The 16203-nt window shown below is 34.8% G+C and overlaps 1 protein-coding gene across 1 annotated transcript in view; it reads left to right on the top strand.

Moving 5' to 3' along the window:
- Nucleotides 1-14355, top strand: part of ADGRL4 (adhesion G protein-coupled receptor L4) — a 133187-nt gene extending 118832 nt beyond the window's left edge. Inside the window, exons 14-16 of the mRNA XM_066376637.1 lie at nucleotides 11057-11148; nucleotides 12359-12527; nucleotides 12923-14355. Of these exons, the coding sequence (XP_066232734.1) occupies nucleotides 11057-11148; nucleotides 12359-12527; nucleotides 12923-12985 (324 nt within the window). The 3' untranslated portion in view covers nucleotides 12986-14355. The remainder of the gene's footprint in view (nucleotides 1-11056; nucleotides 11149-12358; nucleotides 12528-12922) is intronic.
- The last annotated feature ends 1848 nt before the right edge of the window (nucleotides 14356-16203 follow it).

Below are 16203 nucleotides of genomic sequence, written 5' to 3'. Positions count from 1 at the left end.
ATCCGAAGTTCAATGAACACTAATGCCAATTAACTAACCGTATCATTACACATAAATGTTTTGCCTTTCTACTCTTAACCATTTCTAAAATGAAAAAAACTCTTAACAGTTAATATAAATAAATATATAAACAATTACTAAAATTTTGATGTCAATTTAACTTCTCTTTATTAGTCCTTTGTAAAGCCAGTTGCCACGGCCACCATCACAGCCGCCTGGTCCATGCAGGTTTGCATTGGATTCGAACAGACGGTAATGAAACAACAGAGCCAAGAACTGGTGGGCCATTTGCTTTAATCCTAGTTTACACCCAGCAGGCAAGAAATACAAACAGTGGGAAAACACTTTCCTTTCCATTCAGGGCTCCCAAAGCCACTGACTTATCCGAGTTTTCCTAGGATCAAAGATTTCTACCTTACCAGCCTTATTCACCTCTGTTTCCCATCTCCTTCTCTCTGCACAAACTGGCTTCTCCTTTAGCATTCTGACATCTTGGCTGCTTCTCCGGGCCTCCTCCACATGGCTTTTCTCTGCTCTCTACTCTCTAATGCTAATCTCAGGAACCAAGAGAGGGTAATCTCCTGGTCTGCCCAACTTTATAGTGTAGAAATCAAAACCTTTAATCCAATATACAATAAGGAAGTCTCTGATACAAAGTCACTTATCTGAGGTATAATGGGATTCCTCATGAGAGTGCACCACCCCCTATCATGCAATCAGTCAAGGGTGTGGAGAAAAGCTTAGTCTTAAAACTAAGCCTTAGGCTATAACAACCGTGCCTGCTTACAGCCTGTCTCCCACACCCAATGCAAACTATAAGCGAGCAAACATATATATCAATTTACAAACTTATTTAACCAACATCCTTCATTTGTAGTTTGGTAGTTTTATAAAGTTCTTAGGAGCATAAATCCTAGAACCTATCTACTAGGTATAAATCCTGGCTTGGTTCCTTCCTAACCATTATTATTGGCAAGTTATTTTAACCTATCTATGCATCTGTTGCCATAAATGTTAAATAAATGTAGTGAAAAATGATAATATTCAGAAAAAGAATATTTACCCTATAAAGTTGGTTTGAGGATTAAATGAACTAATAAAATAAAGAAGACTTGGAATAGAAGACACATAGAAAATATTATTTTATTCCAGAACAACTATCCATTCAATTGTGTGCCCCAGAAGTCACACCTGGTGGAAGAATATTGCTGTCTTCCAAAATTTAAACCTCAAGATATTATTGAAGTATCATAAATACTATTAATATTCCAGGGTAATTTATGAAGAATACTTTTCTTTTATGATATTTAGAACCTATTTAAATGTATTTCTTTTATTTTCAAATTGTTTTCATGTGTTTCAATGTTTTAGATTACTCTTAATATTTTTTCACATAAATGTAGTCCTTACTCCCATTTCTCTGTGGTGTATCTTCCCTGAACCTGGTGTTAATAACCTGAGCTGAGGAGTAGCTCATAGCTCTGTACATGTTCCCAAGGCTGCTAAATCTTGAGCCTCGGGAATGTTAACAAGATGAGGTTTGTGATGTTAAGAGAAAAATACTTCCTAACAGTGTCATGTAGCTATAAGTATGGAAAAAAAACTATTTCACTCTATTCTGACAATAGGTCAACAAATCCTGTGGCATCATAAATTTTGTCAGTTTTCACTATATTCATACTAATACAATTTCACATTTAAGCTTTGGAAATTGCGTGTCTAATTTTTTTTACTTAATTAAGAAAAGCTTCCAGCAAGTGCCAGCCCAACCACTGCTTCCTGCTACAGCTTCGCCATGCACGCCCAAATGGAGGAATTCTGTTAAGCCTGGGTGTATTCTACACAACCTTTTAGATGTGATTTCATCTGCTATAAACTTTGAGAACATTTCATCAGGATCAGCACATACACATGTGTTCCACCACCATTGCTGCATCTAAAAATGTACCTCCTCTTCCTCCGAGACCTCTTTCACACACTTATGGAGCAGCCTATCTGGAGAGGGTGATGTCCTTGGGATTTTCTACTAAGAAGCCAGTGTCCTCAAATTGTAAAGAGGATCAGATGTGAACATAAATTGAAAGCTGTGAAGTTAATATTTGCCATATAAAACACCGGGTAGTCAGTTAATTTGAATTTTAAGATAAACAACAAACTATTTTTAATAAATTTTTATCTGAAATTCAAATTAACTGAGCATGCTGTATTTATATTTACTAATCTAGCAACCTTATGAGAAGGGCCTATAAAGCTAGCTATTATAGACAAGAAAATGAACAGATACTTGAATGTATAAACTGTATCTTTTTTATTTTAGGAAATGTAAAAGCAGAGTCCACAAAGAATAAAGAAATGTATAATTGGTTATTCACCAAATATCTAGAACATTAAGAATAAATGAGTTATTAATAAGTTAAAGTTTTATTTAAAAAATAAGAAACAACATAACTAGAGAATATTTCACATGTATTTTTTAACCCTGTATTAGTTTTCTGTTGCTGTCATTAATCACTACAGAAGTCTGGGTAGGTGTGGCTCAGCTGGTTACACAGCTTAGAGTCTCATTTGACTAAAATTCTGGTGGCTCTAAGGGAGAATTTATTTTCATGCTTATTCTGGTCATTGGCCAAATTCATTTTCATGGAATTGATTTCCTTGTGAGCTATTGGACAGGGTTCAGTCTCAACCTGCAGAGGCCTCCTCTGGTTCCTTACTCATGGCCTACTCTGTCTTCAGTTTTCTCTGACCTCCACTCTGGTCCTATCACCTCCTTCTCTTGTGCTGCATCTCACAGAATCTCTTCTGCCTTCCTTTATCAACTTTATGGGTTCATAGGGTTACATTGGACCCAACAGGATAATGCCAGCTAACTTCTTTTTCGTAAAGTCCACAATCTTAATTTTATCTGCAAAATTCTTTTTGCCATATTCACAGGTTCCAGACATTAGGGCAGGGGTCCCCAAACTTTTTACACAGGGGGCCAGTTCACTGTCCCTCAGACCGTTGGAGGGCTGGAGTATTAAAAAAAAGTATGAATAAATCCCTATGCACACTGCACATATCTTATTTTAAAGTAAAAAACCAAAACGGGAACAAATACAATATTTAAAATAAAGAACAAGTAAATTTAAATCAACAAACTGACCGGTATTTCAATGGGAACTATGCTCCTCTCACTGACCACCAATGAAAGAGGTGCCCCTTCCGGAAGTGCGGAGGGGGCCGGATAAATGGCCTCAGGGGGCCGCATGGGGCCTGAGGGCCATAGTTTGGGGACCTCTGCATTAGGGTGTGGAGGGGATGGTACATTATTCTGCATACCATGTACTCCAATGCTACATGATTATCATTGTAACTAAACATTTAAAGGGATGATTTTAATTGGGGATAAAAAAGGAAAAATCAAACAGAAGACATAACTCCAACTACTTGATGCCAATCTAATTACTAGACAATTTTTTAAAAAAATTAAAAGATTATTTTATTGTAAAACTTACATTGAAAACTTCTTAGTTATCTCTGCAGGGGTCTAGGGACTGGGAATGAATCAATGTTTTTTTATGGACTCTCAAAAGGCTGGAAAAAAACGCACCTTTTGTCCTCTGCAGAGGCAGATTTCTCCTAGGCCAGTTAATTTAAAGGCAATAAAACTATTTGAAAGCACATAATAGTTGTGATCATGACACATTCTTAAATGAACCAGATTCTGTTTGATATATATGAAAAATTAAAGTGTAGGTCTAAAAGTGCTGTAAGAGAAATTTTCTCATTCTTTTTGGTGAGATCTGACATCAGCATATAAATGGCTTCATCAATTATTGAGGAAAAGACTGAGAAAAGAAAAATGACTGATTGGGATGCTTCATTTTGAAGTCTGAATGTGAAGCCCTTGGGTTGAATGTACCTGTAGGTCTACGTCTTTCAGAATTAGCTGCCGCAATCTTACCAGCTCTATTTAAATATTTTGTTTTTTAAAAAAAATATGGTACTTAAAAAATTTTATCACACTCTGTCAAACTTCAGAACATGTCTGCCAAACTTTGAAGTAACTGCATATATCAATGGAATTAAGAAGATCTCTGTATAGATAAATATCCCTTAAGATAAAGCAAGGGGAATGATTTTAATTTTAAAACACTACTCTTTCTCAGGGGTTAAGATTTCATGACTTTGAATAACTTTTTTCTTCATAGCTGTCCTCACTCTCTTCTGTACTTTAAAGTACAGCAAAGCATTTCAGAGTTCTTATACTTGCCATCTAACATCCTTGTCTTGTTTATTCCTAGAAAACTGTTAGAGACTCCTAGTTGAAACGCTAAAACTATTTTTTTTAATTGAGACAAAAATGATAATGAATGGCTTTGTTCATTTGCAAGTCATTAATTAGCTCCTGTGCTTTTGTGGCACTAACATCTAGAAATAAAAAATAAGAGAATTACAACTAATAAAACCAGCACATGTAGGTAAACACTAATGAACAAAAGTATGGATAAGTTCAACAGCACCACTCTCTTAAGGTTAATATTAATGATTTTGTAATATTTTTAAAAAGTCCTCACAATTCAAGTCAGTTATCATTGATGTAGCCACTGCCTGTAAGCACAGTGCTAATAGTATCTTTCCAACTATTTAACCTAAATTGTAGACATCTCTCTGTTCTCAAAGTCACTCCTTCTGGAATAATTGTAAACTATTTCTTATTTTCAGAAATACTTTTTAATTCTATATAATTTTGTTTGATCTCATCTCAGACCATTCATACTTATTTCATAAAACATGCCTTCCCAAACATATGTTTCCATACCTTGTAAAAATGCAGTTTCAACTTAATGTCCACCTCTAAATAAATAAGGAGATATACATTTAAATGATTTTAATTCTTTATTTATAGTTTTTATTTACTCTATTGGAAAAAGAATTTAGCTTATATATTTATGGATAAAGAGATATTGCAGGCAGTGTAAAAGGAACAAATGCTGGTTTTTTCAGTTACCCCAAATGTACTAAAATATTATAACTTGATGTTAAATTTGGCTCTGAATTTTGTTTAAAAAATTACTCTGACATTTGTTAAAATTATAAGAAAAATTTTATTTGGGACTACTGTGATAGGTGTCAAGACTGTCACAATAAGAGAGACAGATTCCATTCAACACAAAACATAACAAAGACATCTAGGGATTATAGCCAAGGAATAGGCTGTGTGTTGGAGTGGGGGGGTGCTGAAGTTAGTGGATGGAAAATTAGTTAAGAGGAGACATTGAGGTTAGAGCAAGTCTTAAGATTCTTGCTGAAAGGCAGGTCAGGGTGATCAGAAATGAAAGCTGAGAGGTAAGGAATTTAGTTAGATATCAAGAGTAGGAGGATCCTCTCTAAGCTGATTTAGCAAGATTCTTGATAAAATTGAATTGTGCATGGATGGACACTAAAGCCCAAGGTTGAGGCATAGAAGAGTGCTCAGAAGAGCCTTACTAATGGTTAACAAAGGAAAGTTTTTGTCAATTTTCCATGGTGAAGGCAAGGGAAGAACATGTTGGCATATAGAATCTGCATTGTTCAATATAGTAAAGAATACTGGCCCTGGCCGGTTGGCTCAGCGGTAGAGCATCGGCCTGGCATGCGGGGGACCTGGGTTTGATTCCGGGTCAGGGCACATAGGAGAAGCACCCATTTGCTTCTCCACCGCCCCCCCTCCTCTCTGTCTCTCTCTTCCCCTCCCGCAGCCAAGGCTCCATTGGAGAAAAGATGGCCCGGGCGCTGGGCATGGCTCCTTGGCCTCTGCCCCAGGCGCTAGAGTGGCTCTGGTCGCCGCAGAGCGTCGCCCCCTGGTGGGCAGAGCGTCGCCCCCTGGTGGGCGTGCTGGGTGGATCCCGGTCCGGCGCATGCGGGAGTCTGTCTGACTGTCTCTCCCCTTTCCAGCTTCAGAAAAAAAAAAGAAATACCATCATTTTATGAATTTTCATAGAATTGATCTCAGGTCTGATTTATCATTTGGCCTTCAGATTTTATAAGAGTACACTGGGAGGCAGTATGTGGACAAGCAGCATGTAGGCAGAGGTCATGAGGGATTGAACTGTGGGAATATCTGAGGGCCCCGCAAGTACAGTCCTCCTCAAGGCATCCTTGGTGTGCTGGAGGAAGGACAGAGAATACCTGTCAGCAGAATGAAGTGATCAGAGGCTGGAGTAGGACTTGAGGGGGAAGAGGTATATCATTTCAGACCCTAGAGGTCACTCACTGTGTGATCTTCAGGTCTAACTCTGAGATGGGAAGCCCTTAGAGGGTTCTGAATGGTCTGACTTAAATTTTAAAGAGATCCTTCTAACTGCTGTAATTAGAATGGATTGTAAGAAGGCAAGCCGAAAGAGGGGAGACTGATCCTAAGGCTTTTCTTACAGCCCACAGGAGGCATGATGGTGGCCTCGTCTCGGATAGGAGCTGTGAAGATAGATGATGAGTGGTAGAGAAACACTGAGTATGTTTTAAAGGTTGAGGTGAAGGGTTCACTGATAATATGCCTTATCTGCTTGAAAGATGAGATAACTTTTTTTTTTTTTTAGGTGAGTATGCTTGCAGCAAACATAGGTTCTTAGAGAGAAGAGTAGTCATTTGGGTTATGAAAATTTTAAATTCAGGATGCCTATTAGATTCCAAGTGAAGGGGTCAGATAAGACATAAGGATAGTATTTTGAGTCACAGGATATGATCATCTGGAAAATGAGTGTACATCAGTTGGTCCATTGACCAAAATTCAGAGTGGTCATTTTCTCTGGGTTGCCATTCTTTGGTTTTGGTCATTTAAGATGGGCTTAGAAAGTGCCATACAATAGAGTGTCTTCAATTGTGTTCTTTTATTTACTATGCAAACAACTGCAGGGTACTTATTAAATAGTATTGTACTTGCCCATTCACTGCTTATCTTCCCCATTCTACTGTAAGCTCCTTGAGGAAAGACCTACAATACTTTTCTTGTGATTACTGGGCAAAAAATAAATAAATAAAAAGCTTTGCATTTAAGATAAAATCTAGCCTGACCAGGTGGTGGTGCAGTGGGTAGAACGATGGACTGGGATGCCGAGTCCCAGTCGAGACCCAGGTTCGAGACCCCAACGTCACCAGCTTGAGTGCAGGCTCATCTGGTTTGAGCATAAGCTCACCAGCTTGGACCCAAGGTCGCTGGCTCCAGCAAGGGGTTACTCGGTCTGCTGAAGGCCCGTGGTCAAGGCACATATGAGAAAGCAATCAATGAACAACCAAGGTGTCGCAATGCGCAACGAAAAACTAATGATTGATGCTTCTCATCGCTCCGTTCCTGTCTGTCTGTCCCTGTCTATTCCTCTCTCTGACTCTCTCTCTGTCTCTTAAAAAAAAAAAAAAAAAAAAGATAAAATCTAAGTACTATCTTCGTCTACCTCACCCATCTCACCTTATGTTATTCTTTCTTGTATTTACTGCACCCCAGCCACCATTGTTAAATCCTTAAAGGCATATCACATTATCCAATCTCTCATGTCCCATGGTTATTTTGTCTGCCATTTTCCTGTATAGAATGCCTTTCTCCCTTCATTCTTGATCTGCTAATGCATTATAATTTATCAGGTACTGGTTTAAATGTTAAATCTTGAGAGCTACTTTTTAAACCTTTGTTCCAATCCACCTTCATCTTGTCTGTCCTAACAATCTAAATTTGTAACTTAATAGCATTTATCACAGTTTGTAGACATATATATATATTTTTGTGATTATTTGCTCCCTGTCTTCTTAATAAGTTTATGAGAATAACGGACAATAACTATTTTGTTTATTAATGTGTACCAGCCTTCATCACCATACCAGACACCTAACAGACCCCTTTATAAATGCAAATAGAAGTTCGATATATTTGTATTATCATTAATGGTTGTAGATAACACAATTTGTGATCATTTTCATTATACAAAACCATAATACCTTTTGATAAAAATGTGTTTATCTGTTTTTTCTTACAATTGGGAAAATATGAGTTTATGGAGTAGGAATTAGTCTCCTACTTTTCCAGCAGCAACTGATTTTTATAAGTATGTAAACATTTTCTCTTCTAGAAGTATAAATGTATAAAAAAAATTGTACTTTTCAGAATGGGATTACCCATAAGAAAGGTACAATTTTTACTCTTCACTATTTTACTATGAAGTAGAAGGATATGTTCAAAATGTATATGTACTTCTGAGAAACCATAGTATTATGAGCAGCTACTTTTCAAATCTATTTTATCTAAAACAGAAATTTAAAAAACTTTATTTAATAAATATTTTGTTACTCATTTGAAAAAATTATGTTAGAGATAAATTTTTATTATTTAAAGTTGTTTTATCTTATAACTTTTCTTTTGTTGAGATAATAAGTTCAATGTAAACATCTCAAAAAATTATTTGAAGATTTTCAAACCCATAAATGACTTGAGTATATTATTTATACTACCCAACTTTTAATACCTTTTGTTATTTAAAAAATGGGTATATTTATAAAACTACACTGCTCACAAAAATTAGGAGATCAAGAAACATGCAGATAATCCAGTACTTTCAGCCTTTTGTACAGTGCATTTTCACCAATAAAATAAAGGTTGGTTTTGCATCTCATTTGCATAATTGAACAACTTTCTTTGACTTGTCATTTGCTTTTCTGATGTTCTTTTCTATTTTTTTTGTTGATGTTGTTTTGTTTTTTTGTATTTTTCTGAAGCTGGAAACGGGGAGGCAGTCAGACAGACTCCCGCATGCGCCCGACTGGGATCCACCCGGCATGCCCACCAGGGGGCGATGCTCTGCCCATCGGGGCGTCACTCTGTTGTGACCAAAGCCACTCTAGCATCTGAGGCAGAGGCCATGGAGCCATCCCCAGTGTCTGGGCCATCTTGCTCCAATGGAGCCTTGGCTGCGGGAGGGGAAGAGAGAGACAGAGAGGAAGGAGAGGGGGAGGAGTGGAGAAGCAGATGGGCGCTTCTCCTGTGTGCCCTGGCCGGGAATCAAACCCAGGACTTCTGCACGCCAGGCCGACGCTCTACCACTGAGCCAACCGGCCAGGGCCTGATGTTCTTGTTTAATAAAAAAAATCAAAGGCTTTTTTTATTGCTTCATATTCATTTTGAAATACCTTCTAATTTTTTGAGCAGTATAAATATAACTGTTGTTTACAAATACACTTAAGAAGCTACAGTTTTGTGCCTAACTGGTGCTGGAGCAGTGGATAGATGTCAATTTGAGACGCTGAGGTCGCAGATTTGAAACCCCGAAGTTGCCGGCTGCAGCGCGGGCTCATCTAGTTTGAGCATAGGCTTGCCAGCTTGATTGTGAGGTGGCCAGATTGAGTGTGGGATTATCAACATAACCCCATGGCCACTGGTTTGAGCCCAAAGGTCGCTGGCTTGAAACTCAAAGTCATTGTCTTGAAGCACAATGTCACTGGATGGAGATTAAGTCACTATCTTGAGCAAAGGATCACTGGTTCCGTTGGACCTGCACCCCCACTGTCAAGTCACTTATGAATAGCAATCAATGAGCTGTTACTACAAGTTGATGCTTCTCATATCTCTCCCTTCCTCTCTCTCTTGCTAAAGAAAAGTAAAATTAAAAGAGCTATAGATATAGAAACCTAGAAAATACTGTACATCTTTTTCATATGTAGTCAAGACTATCTATAAAATTAAATATTAAATTATTATTTCAGTTATTTGAGCAGACATTAAGGTAAAACTGTAAAGTAAATCAATTTAAATAGACTTTATCTCCTCTCTGCAATTGCTAAAGTTTTATCATTGTATGCAAGCATTAATGTAATTAGAATTAATCATATAATTAGAAGTAATAAACATTTGGAAGCAAGTAGAAGGGGTTAGATTCTTATTTCTCCAAGTTTTTTCTCTCAAGGACTTCTCCATGAAGAAGTGACAAAATTATCTGAGTCATTACTTTATGCTGTTTTTTTTTTATAATAGTAACTATTAACTTTCATTTTGAGGAGCTATTATAAAACTCCTTAAAATATAAAAGAACAAAATTTTTTTATGACTATGAGCTTTTCAAATACTGGTCTAAAAATTAGCTAAAAATTAAAATATTGTACTTTGCTATTATTACAAAACTGACTTGAAATTTTGTTTTATAATATTTAATTTTAAATTTAAGTTATTAGTATGCTCATATTGATATAGAGATTCCTTTAAAATATACCTATCAATTAGTCTTCTGACACTTTAAATATGACTTACAGGTTTCCAAAAATAAAGGAAGAGGAAAAGAAAAGAATAGGAAAATTTTCATAATGCCATCACTTTAAAAGGGTGTAAATTCTGTGTATTCTCCTTGACCCAGATTAGGAAATATAAATAATAGAATGTTAAATGTTTAACAATAAATGTATATATGCCTTCAAACAAACATTTGTTTCATTGATTAGTGTTTTAGAGTTTTCAAAGTTACATTTAGGAAAGAGAAATCTCAACATAAATGTAAGGAGAGATAGCTAGATGAACTATATAAAAGAAAATACATTCAAACATTTTCTAGAAATAGAAATTGAAGATGTTTTGCTGTTTTCTAATGTCATTTCAGTTTCTCTTTTTTAGTTTAAGTTTTTAAAAGGCCAACAGAATCACTATCACTTCTTAAATAAACAAAACACAGTTTAATGAACAAAAGTTTTATTTTTCAAGTGTTCATAAAATTTTTGAACCAAAATTTATCTTTATATTGATCATATTATTGGCAGCATATGATATTCATCAATCTATAAATGTGATAATTAAGTCTGATGTTTCTTGAACAGGTCGCTTAATACAATCTGGCAAATTATACTAACTACATGTATACTAACAACTTTCAGTGATAATGTAAAGATCAATCACAGATTTTTTTGCCTAAGTGTACTAGAGTGTTTATACGTTGTAATATACATAAAAATGCCATGAATTTCTGGGTTTTGTTTATTTTAAATCTTTATTATTTATTTATTTTCTGTATATGTATATAATTTACTATGAAATTTTCTCTTCTTTGAAATGAATTTCTTTTCTCAGGTTAATCTCTTGGCTTTTGGATTTATCATATACAAAGTGTTTCGTCACACTGCAGGGTTGAAACCAGAAGTTAGTTGCTATGAAAACATAAGGTAAATGTTTAAGTCTACTTCCTTTAATAATTTAAAGTTTTAGTAACTTAAACTTCAGATAAGTTTTAGAAGGATAATTTTTAATAATGTTTTCATATTTTCTTTATTTTTAAAATATTGTTAAATAGTATTTAGTATGTTTAATAAGCTACCATTATCACTGATCAAATGTTAAGTAAAACAATCTTTTTAAGGATACTCCTCTTTGAAAGAAAAAAATGAACATTTTAAGCTAGAGTGGGCTTTAGTGATTTTCTTTTGCAAAACATTTCTCAAAGCTGATGTTTGGGTTGCTTGGAAACTCTCCTGTAGTTTCAGAACCTTGCACAAGTTTTATAGTTAGAATTTAGCAAATGTTTGATCACTTTTCTTTTACTCCTCACCATTCCTAGTTTCATGTAGTGTGCTGCTTTTATCAAAGTTAAAAGGTGACTCAGTTACTGAAGTACACTGCTAAAAACCTCTTCTGCAGTAAAGAATGCTTAGGCTAAAGATGAGCAAGAAAATAATCATTAGTTGCCTCATTTTAAGGCAGTGTCTCAGTGAGCAGGACTGAATATTGTTTTACCAAAAGTCACAGGAAATAAGCTGAAAATAAGTAAGAGTGAGTATAAGCATGCATTATTTTTTAATTTATAAGAAATGAGTATTCTGACATGAATTTATTTAGAGGTAACAATATTGCAAAAGCAAAGATAGATGATAGATAGATAGATAGATAGATAGATCTATAAATTTAGTTTTATATCTTACACTTTCTTCTCTACTAAACCTGAAAGGATAACAGAAGCTTCCTTGGATGTCAGGCATATATACTGCCCGCAGTTCTCATGGTATACTTTTTAAGGTTTCTTAAAGGAAATATTTCCTAACAGATATACGTCTTACCTTGGAAAATTACTGCAACATTAGATTTGAAATCAAAGCATATACACAGAGCAGTAGACCAGATAAAAATACTTTAAGATTAGAAAAATTCCTTGAGAAATGACATATTTTAGTAATGCTGCCTTGATTTTGGAAGCCTGCCCGTGCCACAGTGCAGTAGCATACCCTAACGGCTGTCTTGAGTAACTGTGCAGAGTATCAGTTTCAAAGTTGCTGGTCTTTGCAAAAGATTCTTGGTTACATCAAAAACTCAGCTGAGGAACTTGGGGATGTGTTGAGTACACATAACTTTCTTAACTGGACCATTTCCAATATGTTCTAGGTCTTGTGCCAGAGGGGCCCTTGCTCTCCTGTTCCTTTTAGGCACCACCTGGATCTTTGGGGTCCTCCATGTCGTGCATGCATCAGTGGTGACAGCTTACCTCTTCACCATAAGCAATGCCTTCCAAGGAATGTTCATCTTCTTATTCCTGTGTATTTTATCTAGAAAGGTAAGCTATTTGTTGTTTTGGTTAACTCTACACTATATATCAATACATTCATGTTTGGTCAACGCTATAGTATCAATATATATTCATGTAGCATCAGTTACCAAATTGATCAGAATTCTTATTCTCATAGATTCATGCCTTTATTGCCTAAATGCCGAACATTTTAGTATAAAAAAAAATCAGAACACCTAACTGTTCTGAGGCAAATATGTTTTTAAAAAACTTATTATTAAAAATAGCTTATATTCACTTGAGAATATTCTCACAGGTAATCAGAAGGCATTGATAATTTAAAAAACCAAATATAGTAATTTAACATGATTTAAAAATGATTTGATATGATTGTTGCAATTATGTTGAATATTTTTCTCTTTCCTTTTTCTTTTTTGTTTTAGATACAAGAAGAATATTATAGATTGTTCAAAAATGTTCCTTGTTGTTTTGGATGTTTAAGGTAAACAGAGAGAACTATGGATAATTACTGCTACACAAAAATAAAAAAGCCAAGCTGTGGATAGCCAACGTATAAAATTGACTCAAACAAATTATCCAATTATTAATGATTAGATAATCACGTATTTTAAATCCGTTTTCTGTGTACAGTGTAGGAGTTGTTTATAATAAGAGGTAAAAGTATGTACCATATAGCTGTAGTATGCTTCCCTACATGACACAGTTAGTTATGCCAAAAATAGTACTGCAGATATTTGGAAAGTAATTGGTTTCTCAGGAATGATTATCACTGTGCCCAAGGAAAGATTTTTCTTTTCAACACAAGAAATATATGAATGTCCTGAAGGAAACCACTGGCTTGATATTTTTGACTCATGTTGCCTTTGAAACTAGTCCCCTATCACCTTGGTAATGAGCTCCGTTACAGAAAGGAGAACATAAGAGAATGAAGGAGCAGAATATTAAACAGTAGAAAGGGAAGGCTGTTATAACAATGGAATGCATTTTGTGTAAACTTTCTTTTGGAAATTAGATAAAAAATTATAAAAATAAAATAAAGAATTGAATAAATATATCATGATTTTGTGAATTGTTCTGAACATAAATTCCAACTAAAATAACTGGGACCTGTATTTGTTATATTAATTTTCTTTTTCAATATTCTAAAAACCACCCAACTTCACAAAAGAAAAACAAATTGTTGTTCTATTTGTAGGTTAACAGTAAAATGAAGTGTATGCTATTTCTATACATATCTTTCAGATTGTGACTTCAGAGGCTTAATCAGAGATATATAAATGTGTCAAAATATGATATTGTTCATGCCTGTGAATGTTGTTCATGCTTGTAAATAAAGCTGAAGTTTTCTATCCTTTAACCTTTCAATGTAGTGGAAAACATTATATCTTATTAAACTGGTATATTTGAGTTCTTTATTTCTTTAATTTTAGAAATATCATAGCTCAAATTTTAGTATTCCTTTTTAACTTGCAATTGTTAAAAGGGTGTTGTAAATATGGAAGTATTCATAAAGTGAATTGCTATTTTTTTTCTGTTCAGAAAAGTACAGGGTTAAAAGTGTTATTTATAACAAAGAAATCATTAAGAACTGTAGAAATTTTCACAGTAGTTAAATTTCCTGACAGTTTCCCACTATCTATTAAAGCTAATCTGCTTAAATGTACAGCTTCTATCCATCCTCAAATCTTCTCATTAAAATGAAGGGGCAGTGACTAGATTAAAAAAATATGTCATTGTTCTGCACCTACCTTTAAAAGTGTGACAATACACTAAATGTTGTGATTTTAACTTCTCCAGCTATTGAAATACACTCTGTCAAATCTCTCTCTAACAAATAAAATGGTATCTAAATGAATCCTGCTACTGTTTTGATGCATTATTTTCTCAGGGAAGATGAGCTACCTGCCAATATGGCTTATACATTTTTAGAAGATTCATAATAATTACTTTTCATTATATTTTTTTTATCTCTTACATGGTAAGCCTATGACCTATTATTGCCATTGCCATTATAGGAGAGTGTTACAGGAATATCATATTGAAAAGTAATCTGTTCAATTGGTGCCTACAAAATTAAGTGTGGTAGGGAGAATAATAGCCCTCCAAAATGCTCACATAACCAACATGCTTCATAACCTATGACTATTTTAGGTTGCATGGAAAGGAGAATTAAGGTTGCTAATCAGCTGACCTTGACACGAGAAAATTAATGTGTATTATCTGGTTGGCCCACTGTAATCACAATAGTCTTTATAAGTAATAGAGGGAAGCAAAACAGGGAGCCTGTCAGAATATGAAACCTATATTTAGCATAAGATTTCAGACTTCATATCCGCTTACCTCCCTGGTTTTAGGTTCGCCCTATCAGAGTTTCTTCAGTTATATCAAATTATTTATTTTTCCCAAAACGTAATGTGGTTTACCTAATCCCCTATTTCTGGAATTTTCTCCTTGTTACCATCATTAGTCTGACAAACATCTACTTATCCTTAATGTATCTTTCTCTAAAAAACCTTCCTTGATTCAAACAAAGAATTAATCATTTTCTCCATTGTATCACCGCTCTATCTAGTACTTGTCTATTTTAACATTTATTGTATTATACTGCAGCTAGTGAGCCTGAGCTCAGGCCACTCATTGTATCAAGTTTTGTTCTTCCTTAAAAGCAGGTACCTTCTCTTTTTTGCTTGTTGAGTCAATATCACTTCTTTTATCTTATGACCATACAATTGATGTGAAAAGAGGGTTCGGACCCTCTGAACAGTCAGGATTTTGCTCTTTCACTTTAGGTATTTCATACTGAAGTCCACTGGGTGAACCGGCTTTCTCAGGAAATGCTTTCTCTCTAACTGCCGTGCCATTAGGTGGAAAGAGATGGCTCAGCAATGCCAAATTGCTGAAGGGGAACGGGCAGAAGATTTAGGCTACCTTGAGCTCATACGGTAGCTTCAACTCAGTTTTCCAGGAAGGAAAATTTTGGGGAATTTTAAAGGAGTTTGCCAAACTACTAATAAAATAGTGCTTTATTATCCATGTAACCGTTATTACCAATGTACCACTTCCTCATTTGATAGTAAGTGGGGTAAATATTAGGATTTAATGCCTAGTCTCTTCAATCCATAAAATATATCAACAGACATATGTCTTACCTTGGAAAATTACTGCAACATTCATAAAATATATCACAAATTCATTAATAAATATACATTTATAAATTCTTCATAACCAATAGGGGATATAAGGAGGGTTATAGGATCCCAAGAGATTAAATCAAAGAACTCAATTCATCAAGGTTGGCCTCAAACAATGAGATAGATGGGCACCAAAGAGTATAAAATAAATTCCCTCATTGTGTAAAATTGCTGTTAACTAAAGACAACATAATTCTCCCCCCAAAAATATTTGTTGGTTAACTGACTGCATTATGGTTAGGAAAACTATATTTACACACAATATAATAATTAAAAAACATATGACAGTCTATAAACAAATATTTTATAAGTTACATGCTTAGGCATGACCAAAAAAATCATACATACTAAATTGATAATGACATCATTTCTTTAGTCCCTTTTAATTCAGTGCTACCCCTAAAACAATAATCTTGCTTTCTTAATTTTCTATATAGTCAATCCAACTTCCTGTACCCATCTTTAATGCCTTACAAAATATGACCTTTTTATGTATCAATATTATGCTCTAA

Source organism: Saccopteryx leptura, chromosome 3, assembly GCF_036850995.1.
Source record: "Saccopteryx leptura isolate mSacLep1 chromosome 3, mSacLep1_pri_phased_curated, whole genome shotgun sequence".
Taxonomy (NCBI): Eukaryota; Metazoa; Chordata; class Mammalia; order Chiroptera; family Emballonuridae; genus Saccopteryx; species Saccopteryx leptura.
Note: the sequence above shows the minus strand (reverse complement) of the source record. Positions and strands in the feature narration are given on the sequence as shown.